Source organism: Chelonoidis abingdonii, chromosome 3, assembly GCF_003597395.2.
Source record: "Chelonoidis abingdonii isolate Lonesome George chromosome 3, CheloAbing_2.0, whole genome shotgun sequence".
In the NCBI taxonomy this organism is placed as follows: Eukaryota; Metazoa; Chordata; order Testudines; family Testudinidae; genus Chelonoidis; species Chelonoidis abingdonii.
The window spans coordinates 102,233,004-102,247,357 of NC_133771.1; the positions used below are offsets into that span (position 1 = coordinate 102,233,004).

Here is a 14,354-nt window from a genome sequence, read left to right on the forward strand (position 1 = left end):
CCCAGACAGTGGGAGAGCCCGGGCCATCAGCTTTTGCCTCTCAGGGGTCCCTCCTGGGGCTCGCCTCACTTTTGGAGCCACCCATCCTGGCCGGATCCGCAGGACCCTGTGCCCTAGAAAGCGCCCCTGGAGGCTGGCTGGCCCGTGCCCCTTGCGCGCCGCAGGACGCCCCTCGGCGTGGAGCAGCTGGAGCAGGGCTCTGCAGGACGGAGCAGGGAGGGGAGGACAGGGGTGTGTCTCCCCCCCTCCCCGAGGCTGTAGGGTCTCTGCCTCCTCCCTCCGCTCTCCCAGGCGGCGGCTCACTCGCCTCGCTGACCGGGGAAGAGGCAGCGGCTCGGGAGCAATGGCACGGGGAAGTCTGGGTCTCCTCCTGCTCCTCAGCGCGCTGGCCGGCCGGTGCAGCAGCCAAGCTGAGCAGCAGCAGCAGCAGCAGCAGACGCCGCCGCCGCCGCAGCGAAGAGGTACCGGAGGGTTGGGGACTGGCGAGTTGCCGCCGAGCTCTGAGCGGCGGGGCTCAGGGGCGCCTTTGCCCGCAGCTCAGCACCTCCCGATTCCGGGGCAGGCGGGGACTCGGTGGGACAGTCCTGAGGGGACCCCAGGGCAGGCTGGGTGCTTTAGCCGGAGTGGCACTGTTGGCATCGCCAGGAGGCCGAGGAGATACTTTGAGGTCAGGCTCCAAGTTTCCGGGCGCTAAGCTGGGAGGCAGCCCGCTAGGGTCCGACCCAGCTCAAGCCAAGCGGCAGTCGGCTGCTTGTCCTGGTCTCTCCCGACCTGCACGGATCGGAGCAGGTTTGGTTCTGGTTCCCAGCCCTCCACCCCTACCTGCGCTATTGACTGACACTTCAACTTTCCAGGCACACCGTGCAGTGCAGGCTCTTTCACGTGCCAGCTGAGAACAAATCTGATTCCCGACTAATTCCCTCCCGCCCCACAACACGCACGCAAATCCCTGTTTCAGGAACCAGCCAATGCCAAGCATTTCTGCTTATTCTCGTTTCAAAATATAGGGGAGATACAGCTCCCAGCACTGAGTGACCATTTCAGAGACAACATCGAATGGGATTATTGCTGTTTGAGAAATACACTGCCTACAGCTCCCCTATCTGTAACTCACTAACCCCCTCTTTTTGTCCAGTGACTGCAGCGGTATTAATGCAACTATGTCTTGAAAGGTCCCTTACAATATGTGATAACTACTTATGCTCAACAATCCATTCCATCTTGCATGTCCCTGTGGTGCTGGGAGTATTTTTCCCAAACCTGAGGAAGAGCTGTGTGTAGTTTAAAAGCTTCTTTCTCTGGCCAACAGAAGTTGGTCCAATAAAAGATATTACCTCACCCACAGTATGTCTCTGAAATACAGGGGCAGTCACTCAAAGTGTGATATTTTCTGTTATACTCACCTAGTTTTCTATTGGATTTGGTAGCGATGGACTTGAATATGACTTCAGTTCTCCTCTTTTCTGTCCAGCCCATGCCTCATCTAACATACATCTACAGGCATCTCTGTGATTGTAATGAAATACATATTGAGATTTATGTAAATACATGCAGTCTTTGTATGGCATTCCAATTTTAAGCAAGATCATAGGCTGATGCGGTAGTTTCATGATAGTTTAGAAGACATGGTGGTGTTATTCAAACTCCTATGCATCCGAAGTGGGTATTTATCCACGAAAACTCATACTCTAATACATCTGTTAGTCTATAAGGTGCCACAGGACTCTTTGCTGCTCAAACTCGTAGTAATTTTTAAAACAGAGAATATCACCTCAGTGGAAGTGGGATCATGCCCTTCCCAGGTACCCAAAATGCTACATCTATAGTAATATTTTTTCAGCTATACAGTGCTTAATTAGTAATTTTAAAATGAAAGGACTATCTTTTTCTTTGTTTTTTTCTTGCTAAGTCTATTACTGTAGGTGGAAATAAGATATGAAAGAAATGTTCATAAAAAGCCATATAAAAGAAATAAGCTAAACAAAATCTTTAAAAGTCTGTTTTCTAGTACACACAGTATCACTTCTAGAGCCTGTTCTTCCTACCCTAACATTTTTAGCTCTGCTATTTAAAAAAAAAAAAAAAAAAAAAAGAAGTCAGTAAGGAGATACCATGGGTCTGTGATGATGACAAATCTGTGATTAAAATAGCTAGAATAACAATGAGCCCCTAAGTGACCTTGATATCATGCTATAGCCTGAGAATAACACACAGCTTCAGATTTATTTAGGGTTTTTTCCTCCATTCAGGTTTTGGGTATAGGGATTTGACACCTACTTTATAGAATATGATGTATTGTCTCAAGCAGCTGACTTCTTAATGCTAATTTTAACTCTGAAGATAGATGACAGTTGACTAAACTTCTTCATAGAACTTAAATAGTTGTAGTAAACCAAGAAAATCTCACCCAGCCATGTTGATTATATTTGGAACTTGACTCACTGTAAATACTGAAGAGTAAGGAAGATCTTCAGAAAGTAAATACAGCACTACATGTATTCGCCATAATTTGCTTTTGCTCCAAAGAATTTAATTCTCAGCCAAAGAAACACTCATTTTGGCACTCATTTTTCATTCCCCGCCCCCCCAACCATCTCATTGGTGGGGAATGTGCTTTTCTTTAATCAATGTTTTTGGTTTTTGACCTCCATGGTGAAGAAACTTGCTCATTACTTTCCTCTTAGGAAGGAAGTGGGAGTCTTTTGTTTTAATCTGCTTCAGCTGTTCTCAGATTTCATTGTACCTGACCCCCTTCTGACAACAAAAATGACTATTCCACCACAGCAGTGGGGGGCTGAAGCCTGAGTCTGCCTGAGCCCCATCACCCCGCGTTAGGAGGCCTGTAACCTGAGCCATGCTGCCCACGGCTGAAGCTCTTGGGCTTTGGCTATAGCTCAAGCTATAGGCTCAGGCTTTGGATTTGGCCCTAAGCGGTGGGGTTTGGGCTTCGGACCTAGCAAGTCTAATACCAGCCCCGGTGAGCTCATTAAAATGGGGTCCTGACCAACTTTGGGGTCCTGACCCACAGTTTTAGAACTGCTGATCTACTTTATTTTAGGCTGCCACACTGTTAGTGTTATGCTGTATGAGTCCCATTAATTCAAAGAGGAACTCTAGTACTTCTTGTAATGGAATGTTAAACTATGTGTAAATGGGACCTTTTAGACCTCACTGCTGAATTCCAGTACTGGATTGACAGTTTTCCACTTTATACTTGTCCCTAATCTCTTTTTAAGCTGCGCTACAGCTGCTAGGAGGTTCTAACACACTATATAGAGAGAGCCCCTCTACTGCTGAAGAATGATACAGTCAACTGTACTGTGATTTTTAAGGTCCAAAGTCTGATCTCTGTGAAATCCAGTGAACATTTTAACACTGACTTCAGTCGGACCAGAACTGGCCTTAAGTTTGTAAGTTTATGTTCACAGTTTTTGTTTTTCAGTTAATTCTTTATTTAATGAATAATACTGTATAGCTAATGCTACTCTGTGATTTTGGCAGCAATCTGAGATTTTGGAGGGGAGGAGGAAGCTATGCAACATGTCTTAAGTGCTATTTTCCAAATTGTTCAAGACCTCACATGAAAGTTCCATATTGCCCTTTAAAAATGTAAAGTTCAAGAACATCTTGTACCTCAAACATGAACAGTCTGTAGTTCTATATTTTAAACTGCTTGGAGATTTACTGTGGTCAGAAACCTGGAGTTAATTTTGTATTTTGTTCTCTGCTACAGATGTTGTTGTTTGTTATGTAGACTGAACAGTAAGTATTTTTGTAAAATTCCTCATAAACTGGCAGCATCATGTCCGGCTCACAATAAGCTCTGGTCTACACTACAGAATTAGGTCAACATAAGGCAGCTTACATTGACCTAACTCTGTGTCTACACTAAAATGTAACTCCGTCAATATAACTCTCTCACAACACTGACTTAACTCCATCTCTATGAGAGGTGTAGTGCTTAAGTTGATGTAGTTGCTTAAATTGACAATTGCTGCCTTTCAGAAGCCATCCAACAATGCTCCACACTGACAACTAAATTGGTGCAATCACTCCTGGTGAGGGCACGCACTGCCGACATAAGGCGCATAATGTGGATGTGTAAAACTGATTCAATTACTGTGATGGCTGTAAGTTGATATAACTTAGGTCAACTTAATTTTGTAATGTAGACTTGAACTAAGTGTATTTTACAATGTTATTTCTTGTAGGTTTGGGTATTTTATAGTTCAAGCAAAAATGCCAAGGAGATAGACAGTAGCCCTTTTTAACGCCCAACTGGGCTTCATCCTCCTCCAGAATATTAGAAATAGATACATTGGTGGGAATTAGAAAGGAGCAACAAACATCCCTGTGATCTTGGAGAGAGTGATTTTAAAAAGGAGAGATTGAAAAACTAAGTGTCTTATTGGGGAGTGAACATAATCGTGCAATAGTTGAAAGGTGTAAACACGAAGGACCAGAACCTGAGACTTATGCTGAGGTGCACTGTACTCCTTACTTGTGGAGTAAGGTGTCCCTGAACATGATGAATGGCATCAGAATCTGAGTCCAAATTACTTACAATGCCACCAATATGAAATAGGAAGAAATAATCTATATTTTTCTTTCATTTAAGTATCAGGAAAAACATCCTGAAGCTACTCTATTAGGAATAGAACAGTGATACTTGGTCAGTGGTTCTAGAGTTGTATGCAGTTCTTTTGTGTATCACATAGGGTTTTCCTGGAGTCTGATGGAAGCTCTTCTGTGTGCTGTCCTGGTCTCATGTCATTGCTGATACCTGGAGTCACTAAAATTCCTTCCCCCTACTGTCAACAGGAAAGAAGAAAGGTAAGAGATAGCAGGCTTGACCCCACCCCATCTCAGTTCCAGTAGACAGGAGTATGCATCAGATGGAGTTGCAAAGAGCCATGGAGTATCCTGTCATTTCATTGTGATGCTGTCAGTGCACATAATGATGCAGAGTAACAGTGATCCCCACAATTATTTTGTCACTATCTGGAGCTCCATTTAATGGCATTTCTGTGATTCTACTTCATGTATTATTTCTTTGCCTTCTCTTATCTACTGGGAATGGTGTAAGGAAGGGGACAAGCCTGCTATCTCTAACTTGTCCTCCTTCCTGACTGCTGACAATAGCAGGGAAAACAACTTTCCCTAGTCTCTATACAGATCCAGAATCAGATGGCAGCCCACTTGTTTTTATTGTTGCTAAGGGTCTGTGGTTTTCCCAACCTGTTCAGAAAAGTTATTACTCTATTTATATAGAATGACTGCAACACAGCCTATTCATGGGTCCAGTTCTGCAGAACTCCCATGAGAACTCAGATACAAATGCAGTGGGCACAGTAAAAGAACCCAGATATTAGGATCTTGTCCCAAACATAGAAACTTCAGGGAGATGGATTAATAAGAATACAGCTATATCTGTTAATATGAAGGTCCCACTACAAATATTAAATCTTTAGACTATTATGTGGATTTAGGCTCTGAAGCATCTGGTATTGATTGGTGTTTTAGACAGAATACTAAAGTAGGTTCACTATTGCTCTGACCTAGTAGGGCAATCCTTATATTCTGATATAGAATACTCTCTGGAGGATTTTGTTCTGTCAAAGAATGTTAGAATCTTGTAACAGATCTAATCCTGCTGTGATATGTTACATGATACTTAACCCCTTTGCTGCTGCTTCCTGGTGCAACATTACTTGGAAGCATTGGGTTTCAAAATGACTACTTTTGGTATGTGAAGAAGTACTTTAGATGTTTTTAATTCTATGTACTAGGCATCAGTGAGAAACTCTATATATTTTCCTCACACTGGCATACTGAAATTTAAGACAATCAGTTCACATCATGGATGTTACAGAGGAGCAAACTCATTTGGCACAATCTTTTGAAACTGATTACTTCTAGGATGAGCAAAATACAGAATTCTTTGAAGTTTCTTCATTCCATGTGGAAACCTGGTCCAGCTTCCTGAAGCAGTAGATAGATGGATTTGACTTACCTCAGTCAAGGGGACAAAAACAAGTCAGTCAATCTCCCAGTTTCCTTCTTACCCTGTGGATGGTTGGATTTGGCAAACACTAACTCCCCCACCTCCACACTTGATGCCCTTCCCTTACTATTCCACTAGCTGCACGAGACAAGAACACCAGTGAAGGAAGATAAAATAAAGCACTAAACTAGAGTTCAGGTCAAGTTCCTTTCTTCAGGTCTGGCTTTATTAACAACCACAGAAGCTGTTTCAGCACATGACCCCCCCAGACCCTGTTGCCACCACCTCAGTAGTCACCATTGTGGTAGTTTTTATAGCCCCATCCATGTGCTAGTCAGGGAACTTGCATTCTACATGTAACTCCTTTCATACTGGAACCTATGTAGCACCTGTATACCTTGCCACACTCCCATTTATACTCCTGCATCAATGAACCCCAGGCCCTAAGAGGAGGAGATGCTGTGGGAGCCTGATGAGAAACAAGCTAGTTTACTGCTGCCACATCATTGCAATTGTTGTTGTTGGTTTTGTTTAGTGAAGAAAGCAAGCTTGAGGCTGAATCTTGATGCATAAATGTTGGTGCTCTCTTTATTATTGTCTATCAATGGTTATTAGCCAGGATAGGCAGGAATGGTGTCCCTAGCCTCTGTTTGCGAGAAGCTGGGAATAGGCTACAGGGCATGGATCGCTTGCTTGATAATTACCTGTTCTGTTCATTCCCTCTGGGGCACCTGGCATTGGTCACTGTTGGAAGACAGGATACTGGGCTTGATGGACCTTTGGTCTAACCCAGTATGGCCATTCTTATGTTTTTGTTAGAGGGATTCCAGCAGTCTACTCCAAGCACTAATTGCTTATGCACTAGAATAACTTTCACTAGAACTAAAATTCCAGATTATAGTTGGTGGCCTTAAAGGGAACATATCATAACTGCTTCCCTCTGGTTGCTGAGTTGCTGATTAAGGCTCCATGCCTCCTCTCCTTAAGGGAAGCTGCTTCATCTCTAGGGAATATAGGGGAAGGAGGGAAAGAGTAGCACAAAGAGTGGAAAGGCTGAGGGGGAAGCCCACTATTGGTGATATGAAGCAAAGGTGGTTCCTGGGTTGACTACCACTGCCTCCAAAGTTACAGTGTCCATCTGCACCTCCAGCTATAGGAAATCAGCCTCTGGCTACAGAGAGATGGGTTGGGTCTGTGTCTCTAGATGAGCAGCAAGAGCTCCCAGTCATTCTCAGCCTGTCTTCCACTGCCTAGTCATGCTAAGTGCATTTCCAATGTGAGAGGAAACTATCATCTGGTCTACTGTCTTCGCTTTTGCACTGGAAAGGTCTTGCCACAGATGCCTTTCTTGTAGGTTAGCTTAGTGCCTCTGCTTAACTTTCCTTCCTGGTCACAGCATGGGTAGAGGAATTCAGGGATACTTTGCCACTTTTGAAGATGGCACAGGAGTGTGTTTGTATTTTCCCACACCTGACCTTGTATGTATATCATAGGCAATGTAATTGTATGTTTTAGTTTGACTTACGTTAATACTCCCGGTTTTATCTTTTGTAGTATTGGCTTGTGGAGATGACTGCCATGATAGTTCTGAGGAAAATCTGAAGACTTTAAAATTTGAAAGCTCAGATTTTAGGACTAGAAATGGGTTTTGCCAATCAGTCTCAATTTTTTTGCCCCTCAAATTGATATTTTTGAGATTACGCATAGCACAAAACAAATTAGTGTGAATTTTATTATTTTTCACCAGTTTTGCTTTGTCTTATTTGTAATCATGTTCTTAAGGCAACTATATATCTTTGTCTTTACTACATACTGAACACTGGGAGACATCTTAAACTTTTGGAAGCAATTGACAACTCCCTGAATAGATTGGTTTCTTTGAGGCTGCTGATACCAGAAGCAATAGTTCTTTAGAACTTCAGAAAGATTTTTTGGTGTCACCTTTCCTCTTTATATCCTTCAGGCACAGCAGATCCTGGTTATCTAATTCAGAGAAAACAAAAGACACTTGAAAGACAGTTTTATCGAACAAAGGCTTCTTCTGATCTCAAGAGATCAGCCACACAACCAGGTCAATATATAACTCAGCTCTTACCCAATAATCATGCTGTTGCCAATCCTTTACTAAGTAAAATCTAAAGGTCTAATTTTAAGAGAAAAGAAGTAGAAAGTTAACATCGTTTAGGAAATCCTGTACATACAAGTGACTGCCAAGTTCTTATATCAAGTTTGAAGCAATGATTGAAGAAGCTGCTAGTTTGCAAAAGTCTCTCTGGAAATTATCCAAACAGCTTGGGGGGTCACCAGTCCTTGTTCAGAGCTTCCTTCTTAAAAATCCAGTCCAGAGAAATGAAAAGGGAAATGGTGAGAAAATGGAGATGTTTCTAGAGTCTTTTATACCCTTTCCCATGTGGATGGAGTTTTACTGTCCCAAACCAAGCTCACAATGTAAGCGTGTGGAACATTACAGGCACAAGCTGGAGTCCAGGGTCACATGCCCTTACATGGCTTTGACTCACAGGAGCAGCCATTGCCCACGTGGAGGCTAAAGCATCCACAGGAAGATTTAATGAGAGGGATGAGTTTCTTCTGTGGCCCACTGCGAGAGCCAATTGCCTTTGATGGGCCATCAGTAGAAAACTGTCTAGCTTCAGTGTTTGTTTTTGGCTGGTAGGTGTTACCCCAAGAACAAACACATTTGGGATTCAGATCTATACCCAATATTCATAGCTTCAGATACAAAAATACATGCATAAAAACAGGATAATCATCCTTGGCTAATCATGACTTTTTCATTGACACTTTACATGATATTCTTTGTACAAATTTTGCTGCAATTGTGTTAACAGTGGTAGCAACAAAAATATACAGTAACTGCTCATTTGACATTGTAGTTATGATTCTGAAAAATACTACTTTAAGCAAAATGATGTTCAGCAAATCCAATTTCCCCATAAGAATTAATGTAAATGGGTGGGCTTTAGATTCCAGGGAAATTTTTTGCCAGATGAGACATATATAAACACACAGTATAAGTTTTAAACAAACAATTAATACTGTACACAGCAATGATTGTGATGCTTGGGTGAGGGTAGGGGTGGCGTCAGAGTGTGGGATATTTCCCAGGGAATGCCTTGCTGCTAAATGATGAACTAGCACTTGGCTGAGCCTCAAGGGTTAACACGTTGTTAATGTAGCCTCACACTCTACCAGGCAGCGTGAACAGAGGAAGGAGACACAATAGACCATGGCAGTGGCTGCAAACATTCCCTGTGGAAACTGAATGGGATGATGAACCCACGCTATCCCACTAGAACGCCCCCCTCCCTCCACTTTCCAAAATGATGAGGGGTGCATGTGTGTGTGAGAGACACACATTGCCCCTCTAAGTATGCTGGCTGCACTCTAAGTACACTGCCTTTTTAAGTAGATCATCAAGTTGAGACAGCAGCTGCTGCCAGCAAGCTACCTCAGTCCTGAGCCCTGTCATGTCCCCTGCTGCTCTGTGGAGGTGGGGTACAGGAGTGGGGGGCAGGAGTGTGGGGAGGGGGACACCTGACCTCAACACCACTCTTCCCCCTGACCTGCTGCACAGCAAGCAGGAGGCTCCTGGGAGCAGCTCCAAGGCAGAGGTCTGGAGCAGCACACAGGACACCTGAATTGCCTGGCAATTTGCTGCACAGGGAACTTAGGGGGGCTGCCAGCCCACCCTGGTTCTAAGCCCCAACCAGTTAACTCCAATGGGCTGCTCTTTCTGCAAGAGGTGGAGAAAGCAGGCAGCTGCCAAACAAAGTTATAAGGGAGCATTGCACAACTTTAAATGAGCATGTTCTCTAATAAATCAGTGAGGAGTTACTGTATGTGGTCACATTTCAATCAGAGCATCACCGACAGTTGAGGTTGGACATTAGGAAAAACTTCTTAACTGTCAGGGTAGTTAATCTGTCATTGGGGGGGTTTTAAGATTAGGTTAGACAAACACCTGTCCTTCAATTTTTTTGATTCTCCTTCCTGAGATTTACACTGCAGTTTCAGACAATTTGTCCCTTTGGTTAATAAGTGTCAATTACAGCATCCACTAATTGCTTTTAATTAATTCAGAATGAAGGAAGGAACTCCACCCCCACAAATGCCTTCACAGTCAATCTGGCTACTTGAACTGATAGTACTTGGAGAAGATCATAATTCTGAATAGAGGAAGCAGGACTTTCTCCTAAGTTCCAAATGCAAGGGTGATAATGCTAATGAGCCTCAAATATATGTATAATAAAATATGTATATTTTGTCTCCCTATCTCCCACCCTTATGTTACTTGTCTTTTTAGACTGTAAGCTCTTTGCAGCAGAGGCTTTCTTTCTTTGTGAGGGTGAATCATGTCAAGCATATTTCTGCTAACACCCACATACTACTACTAATTGAGGTTGCTGTCAAGGCTGAAACAGAACACCCCTCCATTGTAAAATAAACAGACAGAACGGACTGTAATCTGTATATTAAATATCTTTGAGGCAGCAATGGGACTCCTTTACTGCTGCCACTAATCTAGTTCATAGTAAGCATCCTACTAGGGGCTGCGTATCATTGTCCCTCCAAACCAGCTTCTGTAACCAATCATAGATGCTTGGTTCCTGCTTCACTGATGGCAGCTTGGATGCCCTTGTCAATCAAGATGAGCAGATAGTAATTGATGACGTGTCCCAAAAGAATTTGATAACTCTTAGAATATTGTTGCACTATGTGTGAGATAAAGAGTGAAACTGTGGCTAGCTTGAACATTATAATTGCTATTACACCAGTGTTCTTACTCAGACCTTTTTTATTGACAGGATTTCCAAGAAAAGTAATGTAAATTAATGGGTTTTTTTTTGTCCTGTCAAGTAATAAGATATCTTCTCAGGATTAATATATAAAAGTCATCTGTCATTGCAATCAGTTATTTTAGCAGAGATTACTCATCATCACCAATAAGACTTTGACAAGGACTGAACTCACTGCCAGATTCCTCCAGCAGAAAATCTGACTCAGTGTAATGTCTTTACAAGGTCTGCAACAGCTGGAGCAGCGATATGCCAGTGAACACTTGTGAAACTTTATAATGAATAATAAACATACTTTTACAGGATCCTATCCAAATGCTACTAGTACGCCTTGTCCTACTCCTAACTGCCAATAGTACATGCATGTATTTGGTTGACTTGGGTTCATGGGTTTGAGTCATAGTCATATAAAAAAAAAATCAAGCAAAGTTGAGGTTTGACTTCATGCCCAGAAGATCCTGTCATTCTCCACTGCTTCAGGAATAGGCACAGTTACTTTGGTGGCAATTAACACTGGAGCTACCATTAGACTTACCAGTCTGTAATTGCCGGGATCGCCTCAAGTCCTTTTTAAATATTGGTGTTACATTAGCTATCTTCCAGTCATTGAGGACAGAAGCTGATTTAAAGGACAGGTTACAAACCATAGTTAGCAGTTCTGCAATTTCACATTTGAATTCTTTCAGAACTCTTGGGTGAATGCCATCCGTTCCCGGTTACTTGTTACTGTTAAATTATCAATTAATTCCAAAACCTCCTCTAGGGACACCTCAGTCTGTGACAATTCCTCAGATATGTCACCTAGAAAAGTCAGCTCAGGTTTGGGAATCTCCCTAACATCCTCAGCCATGAAGACTCCACACCTCATCTGTCTCAGATTTTGGAAAGCACTTCAGATTCTTAAACTTTGGGTTGAGTGCTGTAGCTATCTATAGAAATCTCACATTGGTACCTTCTTTGCATTTTATCAGATCTGCAGCGAAAGTGTTCTTAAAATGAAGAACATCTGTGGGACATCATCTGAGACTACTATAAGATGAAATATATGACAGAATGCGTGTAACAGAGCAGGAGACATACAATTCTCCCCAAAGGAGTGGAGTCAAATTTAATTAACACTTTTTTTAAACGAGTGTCATTGGCATGGAACGTGCACTGGAATGGTGGCTGAAGCATGAAGGAGCATACAAGTGTTAAGCATATCTGGCATGTAAATACCTTGCAATGCTAGCTACAAAAGTGCCATGCATATTTCACTTGACATTGTAAATAAGAAGCAGGCAGCATTATCTCCCATAAATATAAACAAATTTGTTTGTCCTAGTGATTGGCTGAACAAGAAGCAGGACTGAGTGGATTTGTAGGCTCTAAAGTTTTACACTGCACTCAAACAAAACAGTTATGTAACCAAAAAAAATTTCTAGATTTGTAAGTTGCACTTTCATGATAAAGAGATTGCACTACAGTACTTGTATGAGGTGAATTTGAAGTCTCTATATTTTTATTGGAAATATTTCCACTGTAAAAATGATAAAGTGAGCACTATACACTTTGCATTCTGTGTTGTAATTGAAATGGGATGTTTTGCTCCATATTTATGAAAACATGCTTAAAATATGAATGATATAACAGATATACCTTACACAAAATGGCCATGCAAGAGGTCATTGGAAACATGATGATTTATTGAATGTGATTATCCAGTCTGTATATCTGTCATTTCTATACCTGAAGTTTCATAGTTAATATTCTATCTGTATATTTCAAATGTGTTACTTTGGGTATCACCCCAACCAGCCCTTGAGGTACAACAATGAAAAAGCCAGACAGGGCTAATGGGCCATTGATAGAGACAATGGATTGTGAAGAAGCATAGTCTTCCTGTGAATGCTCCAGATGGCCTACAAATAATGGCTGCCACAGCCCTGCAGAGACATGGGTCTGAGTCACCTGGTACTGGTGACTGGTTGGCCACAGCATCACACTGGAAACTCATATTCAGCTAATTATCCTCCATGACCCCAAATCTTTTTCAGAGACATTGCTTCCCCATTGGGAATCCTGTATCTTGTAAGTATAGGCTACATTCTTTGTTCCTAGATGAATATGTTTACATTTAGATATATTAAGACCACCCAGTGTTTGCTTTTGCCCAGTTTACTAAGCAATACAGATAGTTCTGAATCAGTGACCTGTCCTTTTAATTATTTGTCACTCCCTCAACTTGTCATCTGCAAACTTTTTCAGTGATGATTTTATGTTTTCTTCCAGATCATTAATTAAAATGTTAAATTGTGTAGTGCCAAGAACCTATCCATGTGGGAACCGCCTGGAAACACACCTACTGGATGATGGTTCCCTGTTTTAAAGTTACATTTTGAGAGTTAGCAGTTGGCCAGTTTTTAATCCATGTAATGTATGGCAGGTTAATGATATATTTTTCTAGCTTTTTAGTCAAAATGTTATGCAGTACCAAGTCAAACACCTATATTACATTAACACTGTTACTGTTATCTACCAAACATGTAATCTCATGGGGAAAAGAATACCAAGTTAGTTTTGACAGTATCTACTTTTCATAAACCCATGTTGATTTGCATTAATTGTATTACCTGCCTTCAATTCTTTATTGATTCCCAGATCAGCCAGTCAATTATCTTTCCTGGGATCATTGTTATGCTGACAGCCCTTTTATTACTTAGATCAGGGGTCGGCAACCTATGGCAAGTTGCCAAAGGTGGCATGCGAGCTGATTTTTTTTTTTTTTTTTTTTTTTTTTACTGACACACTTCTGCCAGCTGGTGTCCCGGCTGCCAGCCCAGCTCAGCCTGCTGCCTGTCTGGGTAAACGGAATCCTAGGCCGGCAGTGGGCTGAGTGGGGCCAATGGCCAGGGCCCTGGCTGGCAGGAGCTGGGGGCCAGAACTCCAGACCGTCAGCTGGCTGAGCCGCTCAGCCTGCTGCCGGTCTGGGGTTCCATCCACCGCCCCACTCAGCCAACTGCTGATGTACGTTCCTGGCCGCCAGCCCCTTGCCAGCTGGGGTCCTGGCCCTGCTCAGCCTGCTGCCATCGTGAATGGACGGAACTGCCGTCTGGCAGTGGGATGAACAGGGCCGAGACCCCGGCTGGCAGGGGCCAGCAGACAGAATCCCAGACGGGCAGCAAGCTGAGTGGGTCCGATGGCCAGGACCATGGCTGGCAGGAGCTGGTGGGCAGAACTCCAGACCAGCAGTGGGCTGAGCCGCTCAGACCGGTGGCAGGCTGAGGTGCTGGACCCCAGCCCCGCTCAGCCCACCACTGGTCTGGGGTTCCGGCTGCTGGCCCCTGCCAGCCGGGGTCTTGGGCCCCATTCAGCCCACTGCCGGCCTGGATGAACAGAACCTGGGCCAGCAGTGGGCTGAGCAGGGCTGGCGGACGGAACCTCGGCTGGCAGAGGCCGGTGGACAGAACCCCAGACTGGCAGTGTGGGTGGCAGACGGAACCCCAGGCCGGCAGCAGGTTGAGCTGCTCAGCCCACTGCGGGTCTGGGGTTCC

General features: G+C 43.3%; 1 protein-coding gene across 4 annotated transcripts in view; it reads left to right on the top strand.

Annotated features, from left to right (window-relative positions):
• Positions 1-336: 336 nt before the first annotated feature.
• LAMA2 (laminin subunit alpha 2) overlaps positions 337-14,354 on the top strand; it is a 490,975-nt gene continuing 476,957 nt past the window's right edge. For all 4 annotated transcript variants that reach the window (XM_075063935.1, XM_075063936.1, XM_075063937.1 and 1 more), the window contains exon 1: positions 337-461. In XM_075063935.1, the coding sequence (XP_074920036.1) occupies positions 344-461 (118 nt within the window). In that variant the 5' untranslated portion in view covers positions 337-343. The remainder of the gene's footprint in view (positions 462-14,354) is intronic.